This window comes from Drosophila miranda (assembly GCF_003369915.1).
Source record: "Drosophila miranda strain MSH22 chromosome Y unlocalized genomic scaffold, D.miranda_PacBio2.1 Contig_Y3_pilon, whole genome shotgun sequence".
Taxonomy (NCBI): domain Eukaryota; kingdom Metazoa; phylum Arthropoda; class Insecta; order Diptera; family Drosophilidae; genus Drosophila; species Drosophila miranda.
In genome coordinates, this window is record NW_022881625.1 from 9404856 (window position 1) to 9416416 (window position 11561).

General features: G+C 48.4%; 3 protein-coding genes and 1 pseudogene across 8 annotated transcripts in view; all 4 read left to right on the plus strand.

The window, feature by feature from the left end:
* LOC117194433 (rho GTPase-activating protein 19-like) overlaps nucleotides 1–7773 on the plus strand; it is a 29366-nt gene extending 21593 nt beyond the window's left edge. For 2 of the 5 annotated variants that reach the window (XM_033398999.1, XM_033399000.1), the window contains one exon: nucleotides 7120–7773. In XM_033398999.1, the coding sequence (XP_033254890.1) occupies nucleotides 7120–7629 (510 nt within the window). In that variant the 3' untranslated portion in view covers nucleotides 7630–7773. Of the gene's footprint in view, nucleotides 1–2513; nucleotides 2671–2740; nucleotides 2890–7119 lie in introns of those variants that run through there. The other 3 variants (XM_033399001.1, XM_033399002.1, XM_033399004.1) reach the window with 3 other exon arrangements.
* LOC117194442 lies at nucleotides 1475–2340 on the plus strand. The gene is made up of 3 exons (XM_033399011.1): nucleotides 1475–1838; nucleotides 1905–2125; nucleotides 2188–2340. The coding sequence occupies exons 1-3, from the start codon at nucleotides 1702–1704 to the stop codon at nucleotides 2235–2237; spliced, it is 408 nt and encodes a 135-aa protein (XP_033254902.1). The 5' UTR covers nucleotides 1475–1701; the 3' UTR covers nucleotides 2238–2340.
* On the plus strand, nucleotides 4588–7106 carry LOC117194439. 2 transcript variants are annotated; one of them, XM_033399007.1, is made up of 3 exons: nucleotides 4588–4955; nucleotides 6398–6618; nucleotides 6681–7106. In XM_033399007.1, the coding sequence occupies exons 1-3, from the start codon at nucleotides 4819–4821 to the stop codon at nucleotides 7022–7024; spliced, it is 702 nt and encodes a 233-aa protein (XP_033254898.1). In that variant the 5' UTR covers nucleotides 4588–4818; the 3' UTR covers nucleotides 7025–7106. The 2 variants fall into 2 exon arrangements, with proteins under 2 accessions (XP_033254898.1, XP_033254899.1); XM_033399008.1 differs by lacking the exon at nucleotides 4588–4955 and adding an exon at nucleotides 6138–6331.
* A 1330-nt stretch (nucleotides 7774–9103) lies between the features above and the next one.
* On the plus strand, nucleotides 9104–11065 carry LOC117194851 (annotated as a pseudogene).
* Nucleotides 11066–11561: the final 496 nt, after the last annotated feature.

An 11561-nucleotide genomic window follows, 5' to 3' on the forward strand; every position in this document is an offset into this window, starting at 1 on the left:
AGCATGGAATGTGCTGCAGGGTACCCCTTGAAGCGGCAGTTGCGGCAGTCCACGGGGTTGGGACACCGTGCAACGTTGTGGCCGTTCTGTCCACACCGGTGGCACACGTTCTCCTTTAGGCGACATTGCGACACCTTGTGGTCAAAGCCTGCACATCTGTGGCAGGCGTATGTTCGGACCAAGGAGCGGCAGCGGCATCTAAACCACTTTATGTACACGCATTCGTGCAACGCCTCCTTTGCCTTCGCGTCGACCTCTAGCGTCACGTTGATCGTGGCGCCGTCGGTGACCGACCAGGGTTTACTGCCCAGGTGAACCGACTTTTTAAACTCCGCGGCAGTCATGGTCTCCTCCAGGTTCTTCGCGAAGAGCTCCTCCATGAACTCTTCAGGTGTGATCGACGTGTCCACGTCATACACCACGACCTGAGGCTTGGTCTCCGGCCTCTTCTTGACGACCAGTCCTGCTTCGGTGAATTTGCTGCTGGCCACTACCTTCCTCAGTTCGCTCACTGAAGGGGTGCGAATAATCGCTCCTCCGCTCTTCAGCTCGCGAACCTCGTGGACGCGGACTCCAAGTGCCGGCACCACGGTCTTCGTTACTCGCTCCACAAGCTCCTTGCTGGTCTCCTCCGGGTTCTTGCTCCTTATTAGAGCAGACCAGGTATCCCTAGGCCTTGGGATCGGTGCAGCGACGGCGCTCGGTGCGGGCAGGCCTGGGAAGGCTGTCGCATACGCAGTGGTGGTGCCCGTGTGGGCAGCAGCAGCGAGTCTCGGTGGAGGCGGCCTCCTTGCCCTCTCCTCCAGGCGCACCTTTTCTCCAGCCAGGGCCATGACCAACTCGTTGTACCGGTTGGTAGCGACGAGGATTCCCATGGAAGCCTCTGGCGGCATCAGCCCCTTCAGGGTGGCATATCAGCAGTCATTTAATTAGCTGTTTCAGATTCCGATTGCTTTATGGGGACTTTTGCTTACGTTAAAGCGCGCTTTCCACACCTCTGCCTCCGCCGCCGTTCTAAAGGGAAACTGTAGAATCTGATTTACGACTCTCTCCAACTTCAAGTATTTCCCCCTCTGCCAGCGTGCCAGTTGTACGCCAGCGTCGACGCTTTGGTTATCTCATGCAGGGCAATTTGTCAAGCCAAATAACGGTCTGCGTGTCAGTTTCAGTTCCATTTTTTGCATCACGGAGAACAGAACAGAACACAACATGTCCAAGGGATCGGTCCTACCACAGTATATAGCCGGTTTATCGGCCAGCTTTGGCGCCATGTGTATGGGTGCCTCAATCGGCTGGTCCGAAATTTGTAATTTCGAGTTCTTTAAAAGATTTACTAACTAATTTCAGCTGTAAATAAAGAAGCATTAGTGTACAGCTTATAATTCTTTAACATTGACATGGCGTTTTCGCACAAAATGTTCTTGGGACGCCAGTGACAGCTCTGCCAGTTCAATATTTCAATTTTTGCAGCGCGTCTCGCCCAATTTTCCGCAACTAAATTCCACCAGCAAAGCTATCAACAAATATGCTGTCAGGCCACAAACCTTCTATATTATACTTTTAGAAAAGTAATATTTGTTAAAGTGAGCGTGTGAGTGCTGGGATTCGAATCTACGGAAGTCCTTTTCGTTTGTGCTGTGCTGATGTTGTTTTGTTGCTTTGGCTACTGCTGTCGCCCTGTATACGCCCTTGCGTATAACAATGGACATGGAATACGCCAACATCAATAAATTTAATGACCGCGACCTAGCGACACGCATGCGCAACAGCAATTATGAAAAATACAAGTCTCTGGTGCGCATGCACCTTTCCTTCGAGCTGGAACTAAACACCGACGAGTAAGTTGCCACGAGCGACTCTGCCATCCCATCGAATTATAGTGCTTACCGATTTATGGGTTGCAGGTTCGACATGCCGTACCATGAAATCGTCTACGAAGATAAGGGCAAGATAAAGAAGTGGAATCGCCTCTCCAAGAAGAATCGCGGACCTGCCACAGGCTGCACGGCTGGGGCAGGCAGTAAGTCGGCGGGCAACAGTCCCACTGAAACGCTGCAGCAACAAATTGATGCAGGCTTTCTGATGCACCTGGAGGAGCTCAAAGAGTTTCTTATGCTGGAGAAGAGTAAGTGACAGGGAGAGTCCGGAAAATTGAATTATTCTAAATGCGGAAATGCTATTCTGCAGATCTCACCCAGGAGGGACTATTTCGCAAGACAGGAGCCGTTTCCAGGTAGAACGAGCTACGAATGCACATACAGCACGACCAGCCCTTGGATTTGGAACTGACAGGATTCTCGGCTCACGACTGTGCCACTGTTTTTAAGAGCTTTCTGGCCGAGCTGCCAGAGCCTGTGCTTACAGACGCCCACTATCCAGCACATCTTCAGATAGCGCCGCTTAGCCAGGCATTAATGGGGGGTCAGGTGGCGGCTACCGCAGAGCGCCAACATCTTCTCAACTCGGTGCAGCTGCTCCTTCTCCTGCTCCCCGAAGAGCATCGCGAGTTACTGGTGTACACTTTTGTAGATCGTGCCGCCACGGCAGCGGCAAACAACAGCAATTACACGGACACTGCACTGGCGCAGCTGTACGCGCACATTCAGAGCCTTCCGGAGTCCTCCAAGAAGCGTCGCCTCATCAAGCAGTTTAACAAGCAAAACGGACAAGGTAGCACATTGTCTCCACTCCGTTGCGTTCCTTTGGGACACAGCTCATTGATTCCACTCGCTCCTTTCAGGCACACCGCTGCAGGTCATCGCGAGGAGCTCCAGCGTGCCATAAGGGAGCATCACGAGAAGCATGATGCCAAAATGATGCGCGCTATGGAGGAGGCAGAGCGTAAGAAGTAGAAATCCATATGGATCACTGCACCCAGCCGTTTCGTTATATATCACCATTCCGATCATTCTGCAGCTATGCCATAAATGCGGCTAAAGTGAAACTGTAAACACTTTTGTATGCGACGTAATAAAGACTTGAATGTACCCAAAGCACTAATCCATTCTGAGGATATGATGAGTGGAAATTATCTGTAAATTATCGTCGAACCATGGCTTGTGTGTATGTGCAGTGCCATACTTGAAACAAAATAGAATGTTATCTAGGGAAAAACACCTCTATTGCATTAACACAAAACAAGGAACCGGGTGCAAAGCGGATTCTCCCCAGTGGAACACTTGAAATGTTCAACCCATATCAAACGATGGACGATTATCAGCAGGCCAGCCGCTCCACTTCGCTGCCACCTGGTTGAATGTGTCCACTGCCCGTTCGATGCTCCTCCACACGCGTATACAAATTCAAATCCAAACGATCAACATCAATGAGGACGCCACTTTCCTGATAACTTGACCGCCATGTGACCGTTGGAATAGGAATTTTGTCACAGTTTAGAAACCTACCTAGATGTGTTTTCGGCGTGATGAGTACGATGATGTGTGTTAAGAGCCAGATTAGATGCTCTCCAGGCGATTTACGCCCATTCAATTATTTTGGTAATAATAATAATGCCATTCAATAAATAGAAAAATGCCCCGGAAATGAAGCCTTACGCCAAAAATGAAATACTCTTGTAAGTGGAATTCCACATAGATATATTGGATTTCTAGAATTGGAAGTATCCTGCATGCATGTGCTCCTAAAGTCAGATGACCAATAAATCTGTATCTTTCAAAATGGATGTTGGGCTCCCCACGCAACATACCCAACCATCTATATTTGGTACTTATGTATGAGCGTATAGTGATATTAAAGCACGATCCAGTACAAATTATAGTTCTGGCTGATGTTTCCTATAGCAGATATATAATTTTGCGGTGATCCGATACTGATTCAATCTGTGTGTAATAAATACCATTTTCGTAGCGTAGCAAGATGAAATATAAAGTGCCTAAGTTCCGCGCAAAGTATAATCAGTAGCTCCAGATAGCCGACTGGCAGCGAACGGATTGTTATAGAGGCACTTGATTGTTCTTATAACAATAGGCGGGGTGTGTGTATTGGGGGCGGGTGGAGGTGGCGGTGGCATATCAGCAGTCATTTAATTAGCTGTTTCAGATTCCGATTGCTTTTTGGGGACTTTTGCTTACGTTAAAGCGCGCTTTCCACACCTCTGCCTCCGCCGCCGTTCTAAAGGGAAACTGTAGAATCTGATTTACGACTCTCTCCAACTTCAAGTATTTCCCCCTCTGCCAGCGTGCCAGTTGTACGCCAGCGTCGACGCTTTGGTTATCTCATGCAGGGCAATTTGTCAAGCCAAATAACGGTCTGCGTGTCAGTTTCAGTTCCATTTTTTGCATCACGGAGAACAGAACAGAACACAACATGTCCAAGGGATCGGTCCTACCACAGTATATAGCCGGTTTATCGGCCAGCTTTGGCGCCATGTGTATGGGCGCCTCAATCGGCTGGTCCGAAATTTGTAATTTCGAGTTCTTTAAGAGATTTACTAACTAATTTCAGCTGTAAATAAAGAAGCATTAGTGTACAGCTTATAATTCTTTATCATTGACATGGCTTTTTCGCACAAAATGTTCTTTGGACGCCTGTGACAGCTCTGCCAGTTCAATATTTCAATTTTTGCAGCGCGTCTCGCCCAATTTTCCGCAATTAAATTCCACCAGCAAAGCTATCAACAAATATGCTGTCAGGCCACAAACCTTCTATATTGTACTTTTAGAAAAGTAATATTTGTTAAAGTGAGCGTGTGAGTGCTGGGATTCGAATCTACGGAAGTCCTTTTCGTTTGTGCTGTGCTGTTGTTGTTTTGTTGCTTTGGCTACTGCTGTCGCCCTGTATACGCCCTTGCGTATAACAATGGACATGGAATACGCCAACATCAATGAATTTAATGACCGCGACCTAGCGACACGCATGCGCAACAGCAATTATGAAAAATACAAGTCTCTGGTGCGCATGCACCTCTCCTTCGAGCTGGAACTAAACACCGACGAGTAAGTTGCCACGAGCGACGCTGCCATCCCATCGAAATATAGTGCTTACCGATTTATGGGTTGCAGGTTTGACATGCCGTACCATGAAATCGTCTACGAAGATAAGGGCAAGATAAAGAAGTGGAATCACCTCTCCAAGAAGAATCGCGGACCTGCCACAGGCTGCACGGCTGGGGCAGGCAGTAAGTCGGCAGGCAACAGTCCCACTGAAACGCTGCAGCAACAAATTGATGCAGGCTTTCTGATGCACCTGGAGGAGCTCAAAGAGTTTCTTATGCTGGAGAAGAGTAAGTGACAGGGAGAGTCCGGAAAATTGAATTATTCTAAATGCGGAAATGCTATTCTGCAGATCTCACCCAGGAGGGACTATTTCGCAAGACAGGAGCCGTTTCCAGGCAGAACGAGCTACGAATGCACATACAGCACGACCAGCCCTTGGATTTGGAACTGACAGGATTCTCGGCTCACGACTGTGCCACTGTTTTTAAGAGCTTTCTGGCCGAGCTGCCAGAGCCTGTGCTTACAGACGCCCACTATCCAGCACATCTTCAGATAGCGCCGCTTAGCCAGGCATTAATGGGGGGTCAGGTGGCGGCTACCGCAGAGCGCCAACAACATCTTCTCAACTCGGTGCAGCTGCTCCTTCTCCTGCTCCCCGAAGAGCATCGCGAGTTACTGCAGCACATTATTAAAATGCTCCATTCGGTGGCAGCGCGTGAGGAGAGCAACAAGATGTCCGCGGAGAATTTGGCCATCTTGTTTACACCGCACCTGATTTGCCCCAGGCAAATGCCGCCTGAGGCGCTCCACTATACGGCGAAGAAGATGTCCAGCATTGTGTCCTACATGATTCAGCAGGGTCTGGAAATCTTCGAAGTTCCCGGAAAGCTAGCCACCGACATTCGGGCATACTTTCTTGAGCGCAAACGCAAAAAACCATGTCACCGGAGCAAACCCTTGAAGAATCCATCTCGGACGACTCGACGGTCAACACGGAGTACACTTTTGTAGATCGTGCCGCCACGGCAGCGGCAAACAACAGCAGACTGATTTTCTGTCTCTCTCGCACGCACTCTTTGTCGTGTCGTTTAATATTAGCGGCGTCTGCCGGAGGAGAGCCATACTGACTTAGTATCGGGTATAACCGTAGAGTTGCGGTGTCCGCAGCAACTCACAACGTTCCCACTCGTTTTGTTGCTTTGGCTACTGCTGTCGCCCTGTATACGCCCTTGCGTATAACAATGGACATGGAATACCAACATCAATGAATTTAATGACCGCGACCTAGCGACACGCATGCGCAACAGCAATTATGAAAAATACAAGTCTCTGGTGCGCATGCACCTTTCCTTCGAGCTGGAACTAAACACCGACGAGTAAGTTGCCACGAGCGACTCTGCCATCCCATCGAATTATAGTGCTTACCGATTTATGGGTTGCAGGTTCGACATGCCGTACCATGAAATCGTCTACGAAGATAAGGGCAAGATAAAGAAGTGGAATCGCCTCTCCAAGAAGAATCGCGGACCTGCCACAGGCTGCACGGCTGGGGCAGGCAGTAAGTCGGCGGGCAACAGTCCCACTGAAACGCTGCAGCAACAAATTGATGCAGGCTTTCTGATGCACCTGGAGGAGCTCAAAGAGTTTCTTATGCTGGAGAAGAGTAAGTGACAGGGAGAGTCCGGAAAATTGAATTATTCTAAATGCGGAAATGCTATTCTGCAGATCTCACCCAGGAGGGACTATTTCGCAAGACAGGAGCCGTTTCCAGGCAGAACGAGCTACGAATGCACATACAGCACGACCAGCCCTTGGATTTGGAACTGACAGGATTCTCGGCTCACGACTGTGCCACTGTTTTTAAGAGCTTTCTGGCCGAGCTGCCAGAGCCTTTGCTTACAGACGACCACTATCCAGCACATCTTCAGATAGCGCCGCTTAGCCAGGCATTAATGGGGGGGTCAGGTGGCGGCTACCGCAGAGCGCCAACAACATCTTCTCAACTCGGTGCAGCTGCTTCTTCTCCTGCTCCCCGAAGAGCATCGCGAGTTACTGCAGCACATTATTAAAATGCTCCATTCGGTGGCAGCGCGTGAGGAGAGCAACAAGATGTCCGCGGAGAATTTGGCCATCTTGTTTACACCGCACCTGATTTGCGAAGAAGATGTCCAGCATTGTGTCCTACATGATTCAGCAGGGTCTGGAAATCTTCGAAGTTCCCGGAAAGCTAGCCACCGATATTCGGGCATACTTTCTTGAGCGCAAACGCAAAAAAACCATGTCACCGGAGCAAACCCTTGAAGAATCCATCTCGGACGACTCGACGGTCAACACGGTGTACACTTTTGTAGATCGTGCCGCCAGGGCAGCGGCAAACAACAGCAATTACACGGACACTGCACTGGCGCAGCTGTACGCGCACATTCAGAGCCTTCCGGAGTCCTCCAAGAAGCGTCGCCTCATCAAGCAGTTTAACAATCAAAACGGACAAGGTAGCACATTGTCTCCACTCCGTTGCGTTCCTTTGGGACACAGCTCATTGATTCCACTCGCTCCTTTCAGGCACACCGCTGCAGGTCATCGCGAGGAGCTCCAGCGTGCCATAAGGGAGCATCACGAGAAGCATGATGCCAAAATGATGCGCGCTATGGAGGAGGCAGAGCGTAAGAAGTAGAAATCCATATGGATCACTGCACCCAGCCGTTTCGTTATATAACACCATTTCGATCATCCTGCAGCTATGCCATAAATGCGGCTAAACTGAAACTGTAAACACTTTTGTATGCGACGTAATAAAAACTTGAATGTACCCAAAGCACTAATCCATTCTGAGGATATGATGAGTGGAAATTATCTGTAAATTATCGTCGAACCATGGCTTGTGTGTATGTGCAGTGCCATACTTGAAACAAAATAGAATGTTATCTAGGGAAAAACACCTCTATTGCATTAACACAAAACAAGGAACCGGGTGCAAAGCGGATTCTCCCCAGTGGAACACTTGAAATGTTCAACCCATATCAAACGATGGACGATTATCAGCAGGCCAGCCGCTCCACTTCGCTGCCACCTGGTTGAATGTGTCCACTGCCCGTTCGATGCTCCTCCACACGCGTATACAAATTCAAATCCAAACGATCAACATCAATGAGGACGCCACTTTCCTGATAACTTGACCGCCATGTGACCGTTGGAATAGGAATTTTGTCACAGTTTAGAAACCTACCTAGATGTGTTTTCGGCGTGATGAGTACGATGATGTGTGTTAAGAGCCAGATTAGATGCTCTCCAGGCGATTTACGCCCATTCAATTATTTTGGTAATAATAATAATGCCATTCAATAAATAGAAAAATGCCCCGGAAATGAAGCCTTACGCCAAAAATGAAATACTCTTGTAAGTGGAATTCCACATAGATATATTGGATTTCTAGAATTGGAAGTATCCTGCATGCATGTGCTCCTAAAGTCAGATGACCAATAAATCTGTATCTTTCAAAATGGATGTTGGGCTCCCCACGCAACATACCCAACCATCTATATTTGGTACTTATGTATGAGCGTATAGTGATATTAAAGCACGATCCAGTACAAATTATAGTTCTGGCTGATGTTTCCTATAGCAGATATATAATTTTGCGGTGATCCGATACTGATTCAATCTGTGTGTAATAAATACCATTTTCGTAGCGTAGCAAGATGAAATATAAAGTGCCTAAGTTCCGCGCAAAAGTATAATCAGTAGCTCCAGATAGCCGACTGGCAGCGAACGGATTGTTATAGAGGCACTTGATTGTTCTTATAACAATAGGCGGGGTGTGTGTATTGGGGTGGGTGGAGGTGGCGGTGGCATATCAGCAGTCATTTAATTAGCTGTTTCAGATTCCGATTGCTTTTTGGGGACTTTTGCTTACGTTAAAGCGCGCTTTCCACACCTCTGCCTCCGCCGCCGTTCTAAAGGGAAACTGTAGAATCTGATTTACGACTCTCTCCAACTTCAAGTATTTCCCCCTCTGCCAGCGTGCCAGTTGTACGCCAGCGTCGACGCTTTGGTTATCTCATGCAGGGCAATTTGTCAAGCCAAATAACGGTCTGCGTGTCAGTTTCAGTTCCATTTTTTGCATCACGGAGAACAGAACAGAACACAACATGTCCAAGGGATCGGTCCTACCACAGTATATAGCCGGTTTATCGGCCAGCTTTGGCGCCATGTGTATGGGCGCCTCAATCGGCTGGTCCGAAATTTGTAATTTCGAGTTCTTTAAGAGATTTACTAACTAATTTCAGCTGTAAATAAAGAAGCATTAGTGTACAGCTTATAATTCTTTATCATTGACATGGCTTTTTCGCACAAAATGTTCTTTGGACGCCAGTGACAGCTCTGCCAGTTCAATATTTCAATTCTTGCAGCGCGTCTCGCCCAATTTTCCGCAATTAAATTCCACCAGCAAAGCTATAAACAAATATGCTGTCAGGCCACAAACCTTCTATATTGTACTTTTAGAAAAGTAATATTTGTTAAAGTGAGCGTGTGAGTGCTGGGATTCGAATCTACGGAAGTCCTTTTCGTTTGTGCTGTGCTGTTGTTGTTTTGTTGCTTTGGCTACTGCTGTCGCCCTGTATACGCCCTTGCGTATAACAATGGACATGGAATACGCCAACATCAATGAATTTAATGACCGCGACCTAGCGACACGCATGCGCAACAGCAATTATGAAAAATACAAGTCTCTGGTGCGCATGCACCTCTCCTTCGAGCTGTAACTAAACACCGACGAGTAAGTTGCCACGAGCGACTCTGCCATCCCATCGAAATATAGTGCTAACCCATTTATGGGTTGCAGGTTCGACATGCCGTACCATGAAATCGTCTACGAAGATAAGGGCAAGATAAAGAAGTGGAATCGCCTCTCCAAGAAGAATCGCGGACCTGCCACAGGCTGCACGGCTGGGGCAGGCAGTAAGTCGGCAGGCAACAGTCCCACTGAAACGCTGCAGCAACAAATTGATGCAGGCTTTCTGATGCACCTGGAGGAGCTCAAAGAGTTTCTTATGCTGGAGAAGAGTAAGTGACAGGGAGAGTCCGGAAAATTGAATTATTCTAAATGCGGAAATGCTATTCTGCAGATCTCACCCAGGAGGGACTATTTCGCAAGCCAGGAGCCGTTTCCAGGCAGAACGAGCTACGAATGCACATACAGCACGACCAGCCCTTGGATTTGGAACTGACAGGATTCTCGGCTCACGACTGTGCCACTGTTTTTAAGAGCTTTCTGGCCGAGCTGCCAGAGCCTGTGCTTACAGACGCCCACTATCCAGCACATCTTCAGATAGCGCCGCTTAGCCAGGCATTAATGGGGGGTCAGGTGGCGGCTACCGCAGAGCGCCAACAACATCTTCTCAACTCGATGCAGCTGCTCCTTCTCCTGCTCCCGAAGAGCATCGCGAGTTACTGCAGCACATTATTAAAATGCTCCATTCGGTGGCAGCGCGTGAGGAGAGCAACAAGATGTCCGCGGAGAATTTGGCCATCTTGTTTACACCGCACCTGATTTGCCCCAGGCAAATGCCGCCTGAGGCGCTCCACTATACGGCGAAGAAGATGTCCAGCATTGTGTCCTACATGATTCAGCAGGGTCTGGAAATCTTCGAAGTTCCCGGAAAGCTAGCCACCGATATTCGGGCATACTTTCTTGAGCGCAAACGCAAAAAACCATGTCACCGGAGCAAACCCTTGAAGAATCCATCTCGGACGACTCGACGGTCAACACGGTGTACACTTTTGTAGATCGTGCCGCCACGGCAGCGGCAAACAACAGCAATTACACGGACACTGCACTGGCGCAGCTGTACGCGCACATTCAGAGCCTTCCGGAGTCCTCCAAGAAGCGTCGCCTCATCAAGCAGTTTAACAAGCAAAACGGACAAGGTAGCACATTGTCTCCACTCCGTTGCGTTCCTTTGGGACACAGCTCATTGATTCCACTCGCTCCTTTCAGGCACACCGCTGCAGGTCATCGCGAGGAGCTCCAGCGTGCCATAAGGGAGCATCACGAGAAGCATGATGCCAAAATAATGCGCGGCATGGAGGAGGCAGAGCGTAAGAAGTACGATAGACGATTATCAGCAGGCCAGCCGCTCCACTTCACTGCCACCTGGTTGAATGTGTCCACTGCCCGTTCGATGCTCCTCCACACGCGTATACAAATTCAAATCCAAACGATCAACATCAATGAGGACGCCACTTTCCTGATAACTTGACCGCCATGTGACCGTTGGAATAGGAATTTTGTCACAGTTTAGAAACCTACCTAGCCAGATTAGATGCTCTCCAGGCGATTTACGCCCATTCAATTATTTTGGTAGGTAATGCTATTATCTACTTTCACACGATGCAATAAATAGAAAAATTCCCCGGAAATGAAGCCTTACGCCGAAAATGAAATACTCTTGTAAGTGGAATTCCACATAGATATATTGGATTTCTAGAATTGAAAGTATCCTGCATGCATGTGCTCCTAAAGTCAGATGACCAATAAATCTGTATCTTTCAAAATGGATGTTGGGCTCCCCACGCAACATACCCAACCATCTATATTTGGTACTT